The 19156-nt window shown below is 40.6% G+C and overlaps 2 protein-coding genes across 3 annotated transcripts in view; both read left to right on the top strand.

The window, feature by feature from the left end:
* Positions 1-7579, top strand: part of LOC308294928 (E3 ubiquitin-protein ligase TRIM47-like) — a gene marked incomplete at its 3' end in the record, with an annotated part of 16076 nt that extends 8497 nt beyond the window's left edge. Inside the window, exon 7 of the mRNA XM_080737867.1 lies at positions 7515-7579. Coding sequence (XP_080593993.1) covers positions 7515-7579 — 65 coding nt within the window. The remainder of the gene's footprint in view (positions 1-7514) is intronic.
* Positions 7580-7604: 25 nt separating this feature from the next.
* LOC308296403 (E3 ubiquitin-protein ligase TRIM47-like) lies at positions 7605-16457 on the top strand. 2 transcript variants are annotated; one of them, XM_080739680.1, is made up of 7 exons: positions 7605-7973; positions 9325-9656; positions 12256-12342; positions 13214-13447; positions 13942-14086; positions 14574-14621; positions 14720-16457. In XM_080739680.1, exons 1-7 carry the CDS (start codon positions 7643-7645, stop codon positions 15169-15171), a joined length of 1629 nt encoding a protein of 542 aa, XP_080595806.1. In that variant the 5' UTR covers positions 7605-7642; the 3' UTR covers positions 15172-16457. The 2 variants fall into 2 exon arrangements, with proteins under 2 accessions (XP_080595806.1, XP_080595807.1); XM_080739681.1 differs by having other exon boundaries at positions 7605-7961.
* Positions 16458-19156: the final 2699 nt, after the last annotated feature.

Below are 19156 nucleotides of genomic sequence, written 5' to 3' on the forward strand. Positions count from 1 at the left end.
GTGAATGATTGACTAGAACAGGGGTCTTCAACATTTTCAGGCCAAGGACCCCCTAACTGAAAGGAAGATAAAGCAGGGACCCATAGATTTTATGAAAGCACTGTCATCAGTCTATGACATTTAACCACTTAAATCACCGATACTTAGTAAATGTGACCTTTTCACTCTACACCAAACCTATTTGCCAAAAATAGCAGCTCTACAAGCTCTCAACGCCTTGCGCTGCGCGGCGTTGCGAGCTTGTAGATCTGCTATTTTTGTCGAAAGTTCTCCTCAGAATAGGGATGCAAGGGTTCAAGTTGTTCATTTAAAATAATTATCCTATCACACAAATATTTGGCGGCCCCCCTGAAGTAACTCTGAGGACCCCCTAGGGGTCCCGGACCCCCTGTTGAAGACCCCTGGACTAGAAGAAAGGAGTTGTGCAAAGGTTTTGCCAACAGCACCACAGTGAACGGCACCAGTTGCTGCATATTTGAATTCTTTGCCAATTATTGCCACTTCCTGGTGTTCATATTGTCAGAGAATACTGTTATGCATGGGAATATATTGCTTCTTAGCACTACCTGGTGGTGGTCATTTGGAAGCACTATATGCAATAAGGTTTTGTGTAATAGAATATTTGTCTTTATCGAATCGTGACACATTTTCATATGCTTGTAAAATAATCTACTTGTTTTAAATCTTTTAGGCCTATAAAGTTAGATATGATTAAAAACAGAAAACGTAATCTGTAAATCTTCTGTATTATGATGATCAACGCTGTTTTAGGTTTTTCAGCATTACAACTGTGATCCAAAGTCAGTGACTTTCAGTATGAAAGATGATGTTATTTCTTATGCTACTGATTCGGGAATGTTTCATCACAGACCCTGAGATGCATTATCACAATGTTCATAGCTCTGTAAAATTACTGCTCAGAAATGTTTTAACATTAAAATGACTGAATTCTTAATTTTCCTCTCTCAAGTTTATCCTTACATGACAAGTCACAACCATTTCTATACCGCTGAGGAGCAAAGTTATAATCCTAGCGCCCCTGTGGCAAACATTTGGTGAAAACAGCAGGTGTAATTAACAACTTGTAGATCATCTATTTTCTGCAAAACACTGCCCATGATACTGACCATGACTCAGGCATTATAATCATCAGTATTCTTTAATTGATGTTTCTTTAACATGCAATAATTCAACTGTATGGCATGCTAATGTTTTGAAACATATTGTCTTTTATTACTAATTTACTACACAATAGTTACACATGTAGCTCTACAAAAGAGGCACAGCCATGACCGCAATTGTACACACAAATACCCAGGGGGCAAAGGAAGGTGTGCTGCATTTGCCCCGACATACAAAGTTGTTCACCAGAAATATTATCTATGACCCAGTAGGATCACAACCTATATGGACAACCCGGTCAATTTGTACAACAAAGTCCAATATGGCCGCCTTTAGTTTTAATGGGGGGTGAATAGGGCACAATTTTAAACTGAGGGATATTTCCACGAAACTTCACAGGTTGACCAATGGTATACATATGAACATTTTTTGTATTGCAAGTTTCCATGAAATCCAATATGGCCGCCACAATATGGCCGCCATAATGTAAGGACCCAGAAAATAGGTTTTGCCTCTAACTTCTGAACCAGATGAGCTAGAAACGCAAACTTGGTGTCGATTTCATGGTGTATGACCATGGGAGACTCAATGGAATAGCTAATTTTATTATTGGGTGTGTCTGGACCTTTATTGTGCATATTTGCAAGATGGTGGACTCCCAAAATAGAGCTTTAACATAATTTTTACCATGATTGTTGACTGCTTTTGCAAATACAAGCAATATGAATCCATTTGCTAAGATTTATGGCACAGAAGGGACTGATACCTGTATTATTCTTGAGTTTGCATGTTGTCAAAATGGCTGTAAACAAGATATTATATTTCCTGTCCGATTCTACTGTATGTAGTTGTAGCAATGACTTCAGATAAAATCAGAGACCAAAACAATGTATCTTAGAAATACTTTTTTAATTAAAAAAAAAAGAAAAAAAGAGAGATTATCTCAATGAAATGAATGCAACTGCCTTTTTGGGTCTTTCACACATAGACATGCACATGCTTTCCAACAACTTCAGCTTCAGGGAAATTATAATGAACACATGATTAAAACAGGCTGCATTATAATGCAAATAATTGCTAGTCACTATCACTGTCATGTGTACCTATCCTGCTGCATCTTGTCTCCAGTCCTTGGCAACGACACCCCAAGTAGCATGCAATTCCCTTCTTCGCACATGAACAGTTTTTCTGGCAGCCTTTGATACAGCTACATGATATTGCCATGTCCATTGATATAGGCCAGGCTGGCTCTGTAGATGGACAGGGGACTGCCTTCCCATCACTGAGAGACCATCCATATTCAGTGAAGCAAGGGATGTCTGGCTTCGCGATGTGTGCAGTTTTATCTATTATGGCTGCTAGAGCAGCTCTTTTCAGGTGCAGGCCAAAGGCATTTTCTGTAGGTGGCAGCAGATTCAACAGGGTTGATCGGTTATTTAGGAACTTGTACACTCTCAGCTTTGCCAGGTCAAAGTCCTCCGAATGGTCAGCTTTTGATGCATATACAGCTATTGTGAGGTATCTAGCCTGATTCTTGACATCCTCTGAGAGGGAATAAGAGGAATTTTCACCAAACTCCTGAAGTGCAGGGAGATCTAGACCCATGCTGGTCTTGAACCATGCCTTCTTTCCAGTGAAAAAGGGATAGCTGGTGGTATCTCTGCCACTCAGGCTGTGAATAAAGGGCAGGGCATGACACTGTGCGAGTCCAAGGGCTGAGACCATGTGATGGATAGGAAGATATGCATCCTGCTCTGTTCTCACCCACAGCTCTGGAAGGTCTAGGAGGTGGGTGGCAGCATGATATAGGCACATGATGATGATGTCTGTGTCATTAGCATGGATGACAACTCTGTCAACTTTGTGAGCCTGGTAAAGAACACAGACATCATACACTTTTGCTGTGACCGGTACAGTGGACCCAGTCTTAAGACAGCTGAGCAGGAACACAGGTATGTCCATTCAAAACCTGCAAAAGAATATGAAGTCTCTGCACAATATACAGCTCCTGATCCTCAAGAGTTGTTTGCTGTCTCTGAAAACAAAGCAAACCTTCTAAGATTCCTCTGTGAAGAATGGTGTCAAAATGAGACACTTAAGTCTGCTCTTGGTACAACCCATCTTTACCTGAGTGGAGGATTTAAAGAAGAGACAAGGAGTGTGGTGTGTTGTTTATGTCCCTGCACTAGAGTCAACACAACAGGAGGCCGACACAAGGGTAATTCTACACACCATCTACAGTGTCCAGGCTCACAAAGTTGACAGAGTTGTCATCCATGCTAATGACACAGACATCATCATCATGTGCCTATATCATGCTGCCACCCACCTCCTAGACCTTCCAGAGCTGTGGGTGAGAACAGAGCAGGATGCATATTCTTCCTATCCATCACATGGTCTCAGCCCTTGGACTCGCACAGTGTCGTGCCCTGCCCTTTATTCACAGCCTGAGTGGCAGAGATACCAGCAGCTATCCCTTTTTCACTGGAAAGAAGGCATGGTTCAAGACCAGCATGGGTCTAGATCTCCCTGCACTTCAGGAGTTTGGTGAAAATTCCTCTTATTCCCTCTCAGAGGATGTCAAGAATCAGGCTAGAGACCTCACAATAGCTGTATATGCATCAAAAGCTGACCATTCGGAGGACTTTGACCTGGCAAAGCTGAGAGTGTACAAGTTCCTAAATAACCGATCAACCCTGTTGAAGCTGCTGCCACCTACAGAAAATGCCTTTGGCCTGCACCTGAAAAGAGCTGCTCTAGCAGCCATAATAGATAAAACTGCACACATCGCGAAGCCAGACATCCCTTGCTTCACTGAATATGGATGGTCTCTCAGTGATGGGAAGGCAGTCCCCTGTCCATCTACAGAGCCAGCCTGGCCTATATCAATGGACAAGGCAATATCATGTAGCTGTATCAAAGGCTGCCAGAAAAATTGTTCATGTGCGAAGAAGGGAATTGCATGCTACGTGGGGTGTCGTTGCCAAGGACTGGAGACAAGATGCAGCAGGATAGGTACACATGACAGTGATAGTGACTAGCAATTTTTTTAATTTCCCTGAAGCTGAAGTTGTTGGAAAGCATGTGCATGTCTATGTGTGAAAGACCCAAAAAGGCAGTTGCATTCATTTCATTGAGATGATCTCTCTTTTTTTCTTTTTTTTAATTAAAAACATATTTCTAAGATACATTGTTTTGGTCTCTGATTTTATCTGAAGTCATTGCTACAACTACATACAGTAGAATCGGACAGGAAATATAATATCTCGTTTACAGCCATTTTGACAACATGCAAACTCAAGAATAATACAGGTATAAGTCCCTTCTGTGCCATAAATCTTAGCAAATGGATTCATATTGCTTGTATTTGCAAAAGCAGTCAACAATCATGGTAGAAATTATGTTAAAGCTCTATTTTGGGAGTCCACCATCTTGCAAATATGCACAATAAAGGTCCAGACACACCCAATAATACAATTAGCTATTACATTGAGTCTCCCATGGTCAGACACCATGAAATAGACACCAAGTTTGCGTTTCTAGCTCATCTTGTTCAGAAGTTATGCAAAACCTATTTTCTGGGTCCTTACATTATGGCGGCCATATTGTGGCGGCCATATTGGATTTCATGGAAACTTGCAATACAAAAAATTTTCATATGTATACCATTGATCAACCTGTGAAGTTTCGTGGAAATATCCCTCAGTTTAAAATTTTGCCCTATTCACCCCCCATTAAAACTAAAGGCGGCCATATTGGACTTTGTTGTACAAATTGACCGGGTTGTCCATATAGGTTGTGATCCTACTGGGTCATAGATAATATTTCTGGTGGACAACTTTGTATGTCGGGGCAAATGCAGGTTTCCTAAAAAAAGGCTGGTTTGCCCCCTGGGTAAAATGTTTAAAAAGAAATGTAAACAATAATCATATTCTGCCATTCGGTATTGGAATTACGCCAATAAGTTTCCATTCGTTGCAACCCTAATACTGACCATGATACTAAGCATGACACTGACATGATACTGACCATGACACTGACCATGATACTGACATGATACTGACCATGACACTGACATGATACTGACATGATACTGACCATGACACTGACCATGACACTGACCATGATACTGACATGATACTGACCATGACACTGACATGACACTGACATGATACTGACATGATACTGACCATGACACTGCCATGATACTGACATGATACTGACCATGACACTGACATGATACTGACATGATACTGACCATGACACTGACATGATACTGACCATGACACTGACATGATACTGACATGATACTGACCATGACACTGCCATGATACTGACATGATACTGACCATGATACTGACATGATACTGACCATGACACTGACATGATACTGACATGATACTGACCATGACACTGACATGATACTGACATGATACTGACCATGACACTGCCATGATACTGACATGATACTGACCATGACACTGACATGATACTGACATGATACTGACCATGACACTGACATGATACTGACATGATACTGACCATGACACTGACATGATACTGACATGATACTGACCATGACACTGACATGATACTGACATGATACTGACCATGATACTGACATGATACTGACCATGACACTGACATGATACTGACATGATACTGACCATGACACTGACATGATACTGACCATGACACTGACATGATACTGACCATGACACTGACATGATACTGACCATTATACTGACACTGACATGATACTGACCATGATGTATCCAATGCAGTTGGCGACAAATGTTTAAAGCTGACTGGAACAACGTACCTGTTCATATTCGGTCAGTAACTTATTAAATTCATGGATTTTCTTCTATTGATTATTCTCGCCATGGAGACTTATGGAGAATATACTGTATATATATTTTTTTTATTCATTGCATTCCTAAGACAACAAATTGATTATACAAAATTTACCCCCATTGATTCCAGATGGGGACACAGATGCATTTGGGGGTACATTTACTATAATAACATTTTTGTCAGTAAAAAGCAAAACATGTTATTGATCTCAAGTCTCCATGTGAATAATTAATAATAAAAATAAAATAAAAAAACATTTTGGGAGCGAACTACTCCTTTAAGAGTGTTGTAGTAGTAGCATCAAAAACATTGTTAGTGCTGTATTAGTAAGTGTAACGAACCACTTGCACTGCCTTTAAGTTGCATAAAAAAGTGTTACCAGAATTGAGTAATATTTTCCATAAGAAAATCCCACCAGATGTACCTCCTGTCCAGAGAAGGCGCTATTGTCACTTTAAACAAGCTAATCCAATGGGCTTTTCTAAAATAAAATACTGTGGACTTTTTGCCATGTTTTATACTCTACCTTCGAATAATTACATTGGTCATTATAACATTGTATTATTAATTCCTCAAATGACAAGTTAAGTTTATTATATGACAATTATTTCAAGTTTTGCTTGAAATAATTGTATTGTAGTTTGTTTTTACCACCGTTCTGTTATTGTGAAGGCTTTATTTTGAAATGACCAGAACAGGAAAGATATGGTTAGAGATGGGATTTATAGTTCTTTGAAGTGAGCCGGATCTCTGGGATCCGTTCCTTTCTAAGAGCCGTTCAAAAGACTGGCTCATTTTAGTTATTTGTAGATTTGTATTATGAATTTATCGTTACAGATTAGGCTACTTAAACCCTATATACATTTCTGCCATAGGCCTATATACATTTTTGCCATTTGAAAATAGCCGATCTACAAGCTCACAATGCGTTGCAATGATTTTTCTACATTTTAAACAAGAGAATACCAGCACCAGGCGTGTAGCCTTCCTCAGCGTTGTATCATTGATACAACGCTGAGGAAGGCTACACGCCGAAACGCGTACGTTGTTTTTACTCTGCGGCGTGCCATGCCAACATAATAATAATTATAATAAAAGTGCCTTAAATGATTGTCCCGTGAGTGCTGGTATTCTCTTGTTTAAAGTTACGTTCCCGACCGTGCACCCGGTAAAATTGTCCAGAGAAGAGAAGAGAAATGGAGCCATGCTTGCTTCCTCTATGCAAAGATTTTCTACATTTTATTCATTGGAAAACTTGTGAAATGGGACATTCTGCATAATGAGAACTTTCTACTTACTTTAAGTAGACCTACATACCAATACTTGTGTAGCCTACTATACATTTTGAATTCCGAACTTCTACTTGTGGCAGAGTATTTCAACATTACAAGTAAAGAATTTGAGTACAGCTACTGCGAACCGGACCCCATCGTTCATTTCAAAGAGCCGTTCAAAAGACTCGATTCGTTCGCCAACGTCCCATCTCTAAGACATGGTAGACCCGGATGTGTATGTTGTGCACTTTCTTTCCCCAGCTCGTCTTCGCAACCTGTTCGCAACAAGTGTGTACAACCATTCCACTATCACGCGTGTCTTCTGAGCTTCTAAGTCTAATATCAGCTACTATTAGTGCTCAGAAGCACATAAAACAGCAGCAAATCCAATGCCCCCCAAGAAGAAGAAAAAGAAGGAGGAGAAGGAGAATCCAGCAGCGATGGCTGAAGAGGACAACAAGGAGTCCAACATCTCCGTGTCTCAGGACCGCTTCACCTGTGCCATCTGTCTGCGTCTGCTGAAGGACCCCTCTACCATACCCTGTGGACACAACTACTGTCTGGGCTGCATCACAGCCTGCTGGGACCAGGAGGACAGGCCCAGGCAGGGGTACAGGTGTCCTCAGTGCAGGATGACTTTCTCCCCGAGGCCCGTGGTGTGCAGAAACCCCTTGCTGGCTGAGATGGTGGAGAAACTCCGCGCTACAGGTAGTGGTGGAAGTATACTCTCTCTGAATATCTCTGCTGAATATGTAATAGATAAGCCCCTTTTCCAATGACATGGCCCAACACCACACCACTCCACACTGCCCACTTGCAGGTTTTCCACTACAAGGACCTGGGTAGAGTGGTGTGAAAGCGGTACTAAACACGGCACTAAAAATTATTCAATCTAGAGTAGGTCTGAGCTAGGCCAAACAGGGCCAAATACTTCATAATGACTGATCACTCACTGACTTTTCATTTTTAGACCACCAGGATATAGTTGTAATACATGATAATAGATTCTACTGTGTTATAACCACTGTTATAATCCATTATAGTGTATTATAATTTAGGATAATTGTAATACAAATGTATATTATATTATTATCACAGTTAAAAAGGTAAATTTGTTTCTTACTGATAGGGGTACTTTTGTGTAATGGAAAATGTAGATATTTTGATGTAGTGCGGTGTGGTGCCGTGTAGTGTGCTGCTAAAGCTGCAGTCGAAAAGGGGCAGATGGATAGATAGATAGATAGATAGATAGATAGATAGATACTTTTATTATCCCAAGGGGAAAATTCAGTTGCCCAGAGGCAGCACAGCAGTTTAAGGTTTACAAAAAAGTACTGTTGTGTACAGTCAAAAAGAGCAAGGCACAATAAAAAAGAATATGTCAAAAACAGTCAACGCAAGTCCTGTATTCAAAACTTTACTTGAGTAAAAGTACACAGTTGTTGTCATCATAATGTAATTAAAGTACCAAGAGTAAAAGTATCTCATCATGCATCAAACTTTGCCAGGGTATAAAATGGGTCTTAATTGCATGTTAAATGTTTTGTAGGTCCTAATGGTAATCTAAATCTGCCAAATGACTAGTGACTCAAGTTTTCAAATTTTTGCAGAGTAAAAGTACAATATTCACCTGTGAGATGCAGTGGAATAGAAGTATAGCCATATATATAAGAAAAAAAGAGCCTGCACACCAGATTTGCTGCACAAAGAACGTTTCGAGCCACCTGGGTCTGAGGAAGAGGCCGGTGGCTCCAAACATTACAGAGTAAACTGTATCTTTGGGAGCAGCACATTTGGTGTGCAGACCTTTTTCTGTTTCTTTTTTTGTCCAGCACCCAGCCTAGACGGCCTCAGATGTTTGTGCCCTTTTGGCTGTGTTTCAGACTCTATTTCAAATATGAAAAGCTAAACATTAAATAATGAATATTCATGGCAAATAATGACAAACCGACCTGATTTCCATCCCCCCCCCCCCTCTACATTTATAGAATCTGTCATCTATAAAGTTATGACAAATGGAGAAAAAAAAAATGTTACTGAATGTACTTTACGTTATCCCCTTTGGGTACAGGCGAGGAGACTCCGCGACAACGCGTCCCTCCCGGGGAGGTGGAGTGCACGGCCTGCATCGGGAGGAAACGCAAGGCCGACAAGTCGTGTCTGGACTGCCTGGCGTCCTACTGCGAGGCTCATTTCAACCGACACGAGGAGCTCCACTCGGGTAAAAGACACAAGGTGGTCGAAGCGGTGGCTCAACTGGAGGACATGATCTGCTCCAAGCACAACAAGCCTCTGGAGGTGTGGTGTCGCACCGACCAGGTGTGTGTCTGTCCTCTGTGCATCATAGATGACCACAAGGGCCACGACATCATCACGGCAGCTGCAGCCAAGACTGAGAAACAGGTAAGGGGCATACAGCTGTGTTTTTGTGGTCTGGAGGTCTAGTTTATGAATCAAGGGGAATTCTGGGCGAGTGCGTTTCTTACGGTTAATCTGACGTTATTCGAGCTCTGGTCCAGAGCGTCTGCTGCACTTACACTCTGACAGGTTTCTCAGCCCCTGCGAGGGCTCAACTTGAGTCAAAATAAACTAAACTACTTCGCTACTCACCTAACCAAAGGTAGTTTTGCATTGTAGAAAGTCTATTCTCCGCAGTGGGAAACCTCTCAGCACCCCACCCACTCTGTAAAATACACTATTTTTGTCATGAAATAAAATGCACCCACCTCGAGCCACCGCAGACACAACCCGGAAATAAGCGGGTTCAAGTTGGATGTGTTTTATTTCATGACACAAATTAGCGTATTTTACAGAGTTTCAGGGGTGCTGAGAGGTTTCCCACCATAGAAAATAGACTTTAGGTGAGTAGCAAAGTAGTTTCGTTTATTTTGACTGAAGTTTAGCCCTCGTAGGGGTACAGAAATCCTGGTCTAGTCTTTTAGCCAGCCGCCTGTCAGAGTGTCAGTCTGGACCAGAGCTAACAATCAATGAAAAAAATACATCAATTTCTAGTGAGTTAGCTTTGACCGGAGGGGATGGGATTTAACGGCAGTTCAACCTCTTTATGGCAGTCCAGCGGTCAACATTTCCATTTTCTTTGGTGAAAAGTGGTGTAAAGTGACGCTGGATGGCGCTGTTTGCTTGCTTCAAGTGTTTTGAAGTAATTGAAGTGATTGCCATATCAGGCTCACTTGGTTTACTTTGACCTAACACACATTCAGTGAAAGTGAAGTTTTTTATCACTTAAAAGTACTTATTTTCTCCCCCAAACAGTGGTCCAGTTGTTAGATAATCCATTTAGTCTCCACTTGTCCTACCCGACCAGGGCTTCAGACAGATGAATTGTTAATCCACTTATTTTTCTCCCTCGAAAGTCCTTTTTTCCCCGCTACATGCCTGCGGCACATAATGCCTTGAGTCAGTATTCATGTTTATTGCCATCTTGCCGACTCTCGCGCTATAGGTTCTCAATGCAAGTCAATGGGCGCTCGGAAGTACCGCTAGAGATGCGATTTCAATGGGATATTAGAAGGTTATTGGAATGCACTCAAATTATTTAGAGATGTTAGGGACGTATCGTTAAAAATGACCACCACCCCCATGGAGGATTTTAGGGGAGGGCCATGCTATTTTGATTTTAATCTCCTGGAGGGTGATGCTATTTTAATTTAATCTCGGGGAGGGTCATGTGATTTTGAATTAAAAATAGTCCGGGTTTTTATAGGCCTATATGTATTTTACTACAGCGTTCCTTTCAATAATACTATTATTTAATTAAGGAACGCTGTAGTAAAATACAATAGTCAGTGATACCCCCGTAACCCCCCTCTGCTTTCTCTTCAATGGTACAGCCGAGCTATGCTGACGCGCTTCACAGAAGTCAGTTCAGTGTGTGCGTGCGCGTCAGAGAGAGAGGGAGAACCATGCCGCATTCCTCACATTCCTCCCCACCACGGCTCTCTCACAAGTCACAACAGAGCGCACACACAGGGGGAAACGGGCTGTCCTCACGGCCACCTCGGCAGGCGAATGTAGCTGTTTTAAACTAATTGTTTAGTTTGTTGTCTGTCTATCGACCTACTTCTCTGCTAGTTTAAAAACGTTACTATTAGTTTTTTGGGTGTGTGCTTAGTCCACGGTCAGCCTCTGCTGCACCCAGCTGGCCAGCTCCGGTGAGAACCAGATAACATGACTGGAAGCTCCCCAGCCCTGCGTCTCCTATCCCGGGGGAAAGTTGGGGTGGAGAGAGGCAGAGGGCACACGCGCACACAGACGATTTTCACCGGCTTCCATACCGTGTTGGTTATATATCCTTTTATTTCAGTCCATATATAGACGTGCTGTTAATACAACAAATCTACAGATCCACCGCCCACAACAATACGCCGAACTGGGAAATAAAACAGCAGTAGTCCAACAGCAGCTGGTCTAGCCCGTCAACGCGACGCGTTCTGAGCTTGTAGATCTGCTATTTTCAGAGCGCAACACCCGAACGCAACTGGATTGATCTCTTTTTCCACTAGTCCCTCTCTAACATTTTAATCTTTCTTGGTTTTCAAAAAGCAATTAAAGTGATCATTTCCTTCATTAAGGATTACAGTATGTGGATTATCAAAGCTCATACTATCATAGTGGTACTGGTACATAGCCTATAGCCTAATGAAGGAGGGGAAATAGACAATAGCCTATTCGTCAATCGCAGTTATTTTGTATGATGATTAATCGTCTCCAGAAATTCCTAACCGCGACAGCCCTGACTATAAGTTAAAGTTTTAGATTTTACTGTGGTAAATATCATGTTTTTAGGGGAGGGTCAATCATTTTTTGTTTAATGCCAGGGGAGGGTCATTGATTTTTCCCCCAATTGAGAGGGAGGGCCATGGCATTTTATATCAGGGCTTATACAATTTTTCCAGTAACACCCCTCAATAAAAAAAACGGGACCTCCCTTATTATATTATGTAGACATTGTAACCTTACATTATGTTCCTCTTATCCACAGAGAGAATTAAGTACAACTTTCAAGCAACAGATCAAACAGCGAGAGAAGGAACTGGACCAGTTAAGAGGGGCTGTGGAACCTTTTAAAGTGAGTACAGAACAAGTTATTCTATATTTATAAATAAGTAGGCCTAATTACACTCACTGTGTAGTAGGGCAATAACGACTTGTGATTTTTGGAAGTTGACTTGACTCAGTAAAAAGTTGAGTTGAAGTCGACTTTATTGTTTGATGACGTCATCACACTGAGCGTGAACGGGGGGACAAAACCCCAAACCCTGTTCTCAATCCCATTGAAAAAACACAGTTGGAAAAGGATAGAAACATTCTTTCCTTGACAATAAGCAATACTACGGTTTGAATGTTGTACACACGTACACATGGAGCAAAAATAATGATCAAAAAACACTTTTTTATTTGACTTTCGACTTATCCTGGTGGGAGTCGACTTGTGTAATGAAGTCGACTGAGTCGACTTGTCGACTTTTTGGTTAATGCCCTACTGTGTATTATATCCATACATAGTAAGAGTTGCAGGCCTACAATATGAAACTGATAAAGAAATGAGAACATGAGGCATGTGGTGGGCCGTTACTCCAAGATTACATTTTTAATGCAGGACTAGCACAGCCATATGTAATGTGACAGGTGATTGCAGACTGTTAGACATCAGCTTGTACAAAAGTAGCTTTTACAGCAGAATGCACTTGAGAGACGCAAGCTCCCGTAGAGATGTAGAAAAAAAACACGTGGCAATGAAATTGGGAATTTTGTATTTGAAAAAAATAAAACAATATCAATAAAATGTGTGGATTATCATAAAGTAGATCAAACTAAATTCACTTCTGCAACATAACACATATACCTTAGTGAAAGGAAGGGAAAACAACTACAACGCTAAAGTGAGAGGATTTCGTTTTGTGAACCACCTAAGCAATACAGTGTATCTTTCTTACCAGGATTCTGTAAAGGCGTCACTGGATGCCAGTGACCAGACCTTCATGGAGTTGATCACCTTACTAGAAACAAAGTGGTCAGAGTTGAAGGAGTTGATCAAAGCTCGAGAGCAAGCCAATCTTACTGAAGCTGATCAGCTTGAGGGAAGGCTGGAGAATCTTCTTGAAACACTGAAGCAGAACGATGAGGAGCTGGACCAACTGTTTCACACTGACGATCCTATTCATTTCCTACTGGTAATGGTGCCTCCATCATCACTTTGATTCAAGAGTTACATCAGTACATTCATGGGAATTATCAACTTCTCCATGTTTGGAGTATTTTGCAAGACATGATGTGACATTTCCAAGTAATTTCATTTTCTGTTGAAAGTTAACTTGCATAACTTGGATAACTCTTAAGTCTAAGTTAAATTGAAGTTAAACTCTATCACTGGAATGGTGAATTACACACAGACTTCATATTACATCATCCCATCATCAATTACGAGTTAAGTCATCGAATAATGAATATTAATGTCAAATTTGAAAAGCCATATATATAAGGAAAAAGATCCCGCACACCAGATTTGCTGCACAAAGAACATTTCGAGCCACCCGGGTCTGATGAAGAGGCTGGTGGCTTCAGCCTCTATTTCAAACACGAAAAGCCAAACATTAAACAATGAATATTCCTGGCAAACAATGACAAACCGACCTGATTTCCATCCTTTTTTCCCTCCTTTGTATAGAATCTGTCATCTCTCTGTTCTCAAGATCTGCACATGAACTTTGGTTCTCACACTTACTTTGGCGTTGTAGAGAAATTGCTCTCCAACCTCAATCAACATGTGTCAGAATGCCTCCAGAAGGACTTTAACAACATAACAAGTCAGGGTAAGTGTGTGTGTGTGTGTGTGTGTGTGTGTGTGTGTGTGTGTGTGTGTGTGTGTGCGTGTGCGTGTGCGCGCGTGCGTGCGTGCGTGCGGTGTGCACAGTATATGAGGGATTGAATGTTGGAGTCTCAGAAGTAATGTTGGAGAAGCCAGATGTATCAGTGATGTAGATAGCATTTTCTAGGTTTTAGATGTTTTTTACTGATTAGGTGCGTGGTCTACCTATGTTATTGTATTTTCTAGATTGATATAATATATTGTTATATTGTTGTTAATCTACTGACATTATCTTGCTTATTATAGTGATGTGTATTACCTGCTTTTTGTAAGTCGCTTTGGATTAAAAGCGTCTGCTAAATGCCTAAACTGTAAACTGTGTGTGGTTTAATGTATGTGTTTACCTTGCTTACTGTAAGTCACTCTAGGTAAAGCGTGTATATTTATATTTATGTATTAATTATTTTTTTATCCGCTATGCATCTTCACAGTGGAACAGGTATTAATTGAGGACACGACCAGAAGGGACATGATGCGATGTGAGTAAACCTATTTACCATAAGACCTACTGTATATCTAGTGCTAGTATAAAGCTGCTAGCTGTGACTAGACTAATTGCCATTCATCTCTTTCCCAGATTTCTACCGGCCAGAAGTAGACAAGGACAAGAAGTTCATCTACCACTCGAGCCAGGTGTTGTGCACTAAGCCTACCCCATGGGAATCTAAATACTGGGAGGTGGAGTGGGATTCTTCTGGCTCTGTTAAAATAGCTGTTGCGTCTGAGGACATCAAACGACGCAGTTACGGTGTTGAGGGTGAAATTGGAAGAAATGCCAAGTCCTGGAGCTTGGACTGTTCCAGTTCAGGCTTTAAATTCTCACATGATAACAAAACCATTGAGATTAACAGCCCCCTCACCTCCAGAGTAGGAGTTTATTTAGACAGGCCTGCACAAAGGCTTGCTTTCTATGGCATCTATGGCCAAAAAGCAACTCTGCTGCACAGTGTCGCAGTCCACAGCACAGGGTGTCTTTACCCAGCGTTTAACCCTAGCCCTGAGTATAATGCTAAATTGAAGATATGTTGAAGACTTGAAGAAAGTTAGACCTCCTACAGCAACATCTTTATTTCACAGGAGCGATAAACAACGTGGTGTAGGAGCCAGATATTTTCCTTTTGGTCTTATTTTTGTAGGTTTGTCATTTCCGTACACAAAAATACTATTTATTTTATCTTTAAAACATCTTTGAATTCCCATTTCTGGTAAGCAGCAAGCTATATAATAAGATTAGATTTTGATTTACAGTAAGACAAACTTTCTCACATGATAATAAAACCATTGAGATTAACAGGCCCCTCACCTCTAGAGTAGGAGTTTATTTAGACAGGTCTGCACAAAGTCTTGCTTTCTATGGTGTCTATGACCATAATACTCTGCTGCACACAGTCAGAGTCGACTCCACCTATTATCTTCTCCCAGCGTTTCATGAGTTTAATGTTAAATTGAAGATATGTTGAAGAATTGAAGAAAGTTAGACCTACAACTAAATCTTTATTTCACAGGAGCGATAAACGTGGTGTATGAGCCAACATATTTTCCTTGTTATTTTTGTTGGTCATTTTGTCATCAGTTTTATCATTTCCGTACACAAAAATACAGTTTATTTTATCTTTAAAACATCTTTGAATTACCATTTCTGGTAAGCAGAAAGCTATATAATATGATTAGATCTTGACTTGCGCGACTGCTAAGACGAGACGGGAGGAGGCAGGACATCCGCTTTACTCCCAGATCGTTGCTTCCTTTGCACTGTATGACGGAAGCATTTGGAAATAGTGTCAACAGTCTGGTTCCAGAGACTAGTATACAAACAGTAATTGATAGAGAAAAGTGCTCTAAATTGCACCTTTTTTTCAAGTACTCCTTTAATTTACTTACTTTTTATACAGAAATCGTCCCAAATACGTTTCTGTTGTTTTGACATGGTCATGATACAAAAGAAAACCCCAATGTGTGATTTGCCTATTTTGTTTTTACATAATGGTACATCACAGGTGTGATTCTGTACAGTTTCAGAAATCTGAATTATCTGTAATGCCTGGATATTCTCATATGGTGAAGGGAACACAGTTATATATCATTCATGTCAAGTGAACTCTGAGACACATTTCACCAAGAGTCCATTTATGTTGCTGTCGGGTGGAAACCTTGCATGTCCAAAACCGTTCATTTTGTATTTATCACTTTAAAAATGATTTAAACTAGTGAAAATAGACCTAAACGCGCGTTGTGTGCTTGTAGATTGCCTATTTTCTCTACTTTTGTGCAACACTCTTGTATGATGAAGCAGGGCTTTATTTACGATGATAAAAGATTTACGATAGAACATACTATTTTGAAACTTGGAGATATGAGGTTTCTGCCCGACAGTTACATTATGTTCGTCACATTTGTACATGTTCTTTGAGTTACAAATGGATAAATGCACACTGAGGATTTTAGTGTGAATGAGTGACTTAGAAGAAAGGAGTTGTGCCCAGGTTTTGCCAGCAGCACCAGTTGCTGCATACTTGAATGGATAACTTTGCCAGTTATTGCCACTTCCTGGTGTTGGTATTGTCAGGCAATGTTATGCATGGGCCTTAGCTCCACCTGTTGGTAATTTGGAAGCGCAACATTTTGTTTTTGTGTAATAGAATAATTGTCTTTCTTTACCAATCACACTTTACCTGTGTTTCACATGCTTGTAAAATAATATAATTGTTTTATTTCCTTGATGGAAATATTCATCTGCTAGTGGGGTGAGAGGTTGTGAGTTGTGACACTTTGCCATGGCACTTTGCCACGGAAATGAATCAAAAGTTTTGAGTGTAGGACTATAAAGTTATTAAATACACAATCCTGTGTATTATGATGATCAATGGTGTTTTTTTTTGTTTTTTTTTTCAGAATTAGTTAACTGTGTTCCTAAGTCAGTGCCTTTCAGTGTGAAGATGTTATTTTTGACACCATACTGTAATCCGGGAATGTTATTATTACGTTTTGACATTAAAATGACTTAATGAGTTCTTAATCTTCTCTCAAGTTCATCCTTACCTGCCAAGTCACACAACCATTTCTATACCACTGAGGAGCAAGGTTTTAAGCCATATGAACCCTAGCGCCCCTGTGGCAAACATTTGTTGAAAACATAATAGCTTGTAGATTTATGTATTCATCCATTTTCTGTGAAAGAGATTTGATGTAGATGGAATTCAATAGTGTTCCTTTCATAGACGCATAAGGAACACCGGACAACAAAGTATAGTGTCTGTCAGATTTGCAACCCCATGTCCAAAACTGTTACTTTTCAGTATTCAAATTAAACAAAGCAAAAGTGTCAGATCTACAGGCTCAAAACACTTCGAGCTTGTCGATCTACTACTGTTGATGCTGTGTGAGGCTGTAGTATGATCGAGCGCGAGAGCAAACCCTTAAAACAAGCTTTTGTTTTTTAGAAAACCCTACTCTAAAAAAAATGTGACATTGTTTTTACTTTTACGTCATTAAGATGTCGTCTCCATTAAATGGATTGTCACAGGTTTTACTTGTACTGCAATAACGTTTCTGCATCAATAATTTGCATAAATGTCCCCTTCCCTGAAAAGGTGAGTGCCAAGTGCCAAATCCTGAACCATTTTCCACCTACTGGTTGGGTTTACTTTACAGATTGTCTACGGGTAGGACCCCATCATCACCCCAAAATATAAAAATGTTAAAATAGGCTTGTATTGTCAGCTTGGTTTTATAGACTCTAAAGCCTCGATCAGAGTCGGCTCTGCGGTGGAAGGCTATCCACCGCGGTGTAGTCTTTTTGAGTCTTTTTGAGTCATGAAACTACAACGTTACGTCATTCCTCGCGGTGAAGAGCTTTCCACCACGAGTCCCAACACATCTCTCTGTTTTTACTTTCAGACAGATAGGCTCTTCACCCCGTTCACTGATTGATCGATCTAGACCAGTCAGTCACGGTGAATAGGACTCCACCGTGACGGACTATGATGGCCTTCACTTATTTTCTGACTTGAGGTGGAAAGCTATCCACCTCAAATTTGCGTTGGATAGCTCTTCACCACAGACTCTGATCGAGGCTTTAGGCCTTGTTACTTATAATCCTGATCTACTAAATGGTGCATTTATATTGCGCTTTTATCCAAAGCGCTTTACAGAGATTGTGCATTACATTCACCCATTCACGCACACATTCATACACCGGTGGCGGAGGAAACCATGCAAGGCACCAACCTACTCACCGGGAGCAATTAGGGGTTCAGAGTCTTGCTCAAGGACTCTTCGACATTAACTCAGGGGGAGCCCGGATTCAAACTGGGAACCCTTCGGGAACCCTTCGTGCTCTAATAATGGTTTCTCTACCCCTGAGCTATGCCGCCCCTAAATTATAGGCCTACTGTAAAATGCCTACAAATACAACAACATGACTGCTTAATAACAGGAAATACAGTTTGATACCATGTTTTTACCCACTTGATATTAATATGGAATCTATGACTCTCAGGTAGGCCTAAAAAAATCGATACCTCACCAGCATCATATTGTTCTAAGCTCATACAGCCTAAAGGCCCATTCCCACTGGGCCAGATAACAGATAAAAAATCTCTTTCTCCAGATATTTTTCCATTCAAAGTGGATGGTAGATACAGATAAAAAAAAATATCTGCCACAGATAAAAGAAATATCTGTGGCAGATAGTTCTATGGCTTGGCACTATGGCTTCAGTAGCCTAAATAATGTAGAATACACTATTTCCTGTCTTATTTATGAATTGATGATTTTTCATTCAGAATGGCACACAGTAGTGTATTCTACTGACATATTGACATGATACAGACACGATTGTAACATGATACAGACAATGCATGATACTGATATGACACTGACCAGTGACCATGATACTGATCATGATACTAATATAATGGTCAGTATCTGGACCTGACTTCCCTGTGACAGGCCTTGTAACATACTGTGCCTGAATAAATAGTGTGGGCTCACTGTGTTGGTAGCTGGTATGTAG

The sequence above is a fragment of the Nannobrachium achirus genome (genome assembly GCF_963921795.1).
Source record: "Nannobrachium achirus genome assembly, chromosome: 12".
Lineage (NCBI taxonomy): Eukaryota > Metazoa > Chordata > Actinopteri > Myctophiformes > Myctophidae > Nannobrachium > Nannobrachium achirus.

Excerpts from the sequence above, each read along its gene's own strand:
- LOC308296403 (XM_080739680.1), top strand. The coding sequence starts at position 7,643 with ATGCCCCCCAAGAAGAAGAAAAAGAAGGAGGAGAAGGAGAATCCAGCA. Across the intron at positions 12,343-13,213 it reads GGGCTGTGGAACCTTTTAAA|GATTCTGTAAAGGCGTCACT; the intron begins GTGAGTACAGAA and ends CTTTCTTACCAG. Across the intron at positions 14,622-14,719 it reads CAGAAGGGACATGATGCGAT|ATTTCTACCGGCCAGAAGTA; the intron begins GTGAGTAAACCT and ends TCTCTTTCCCAG.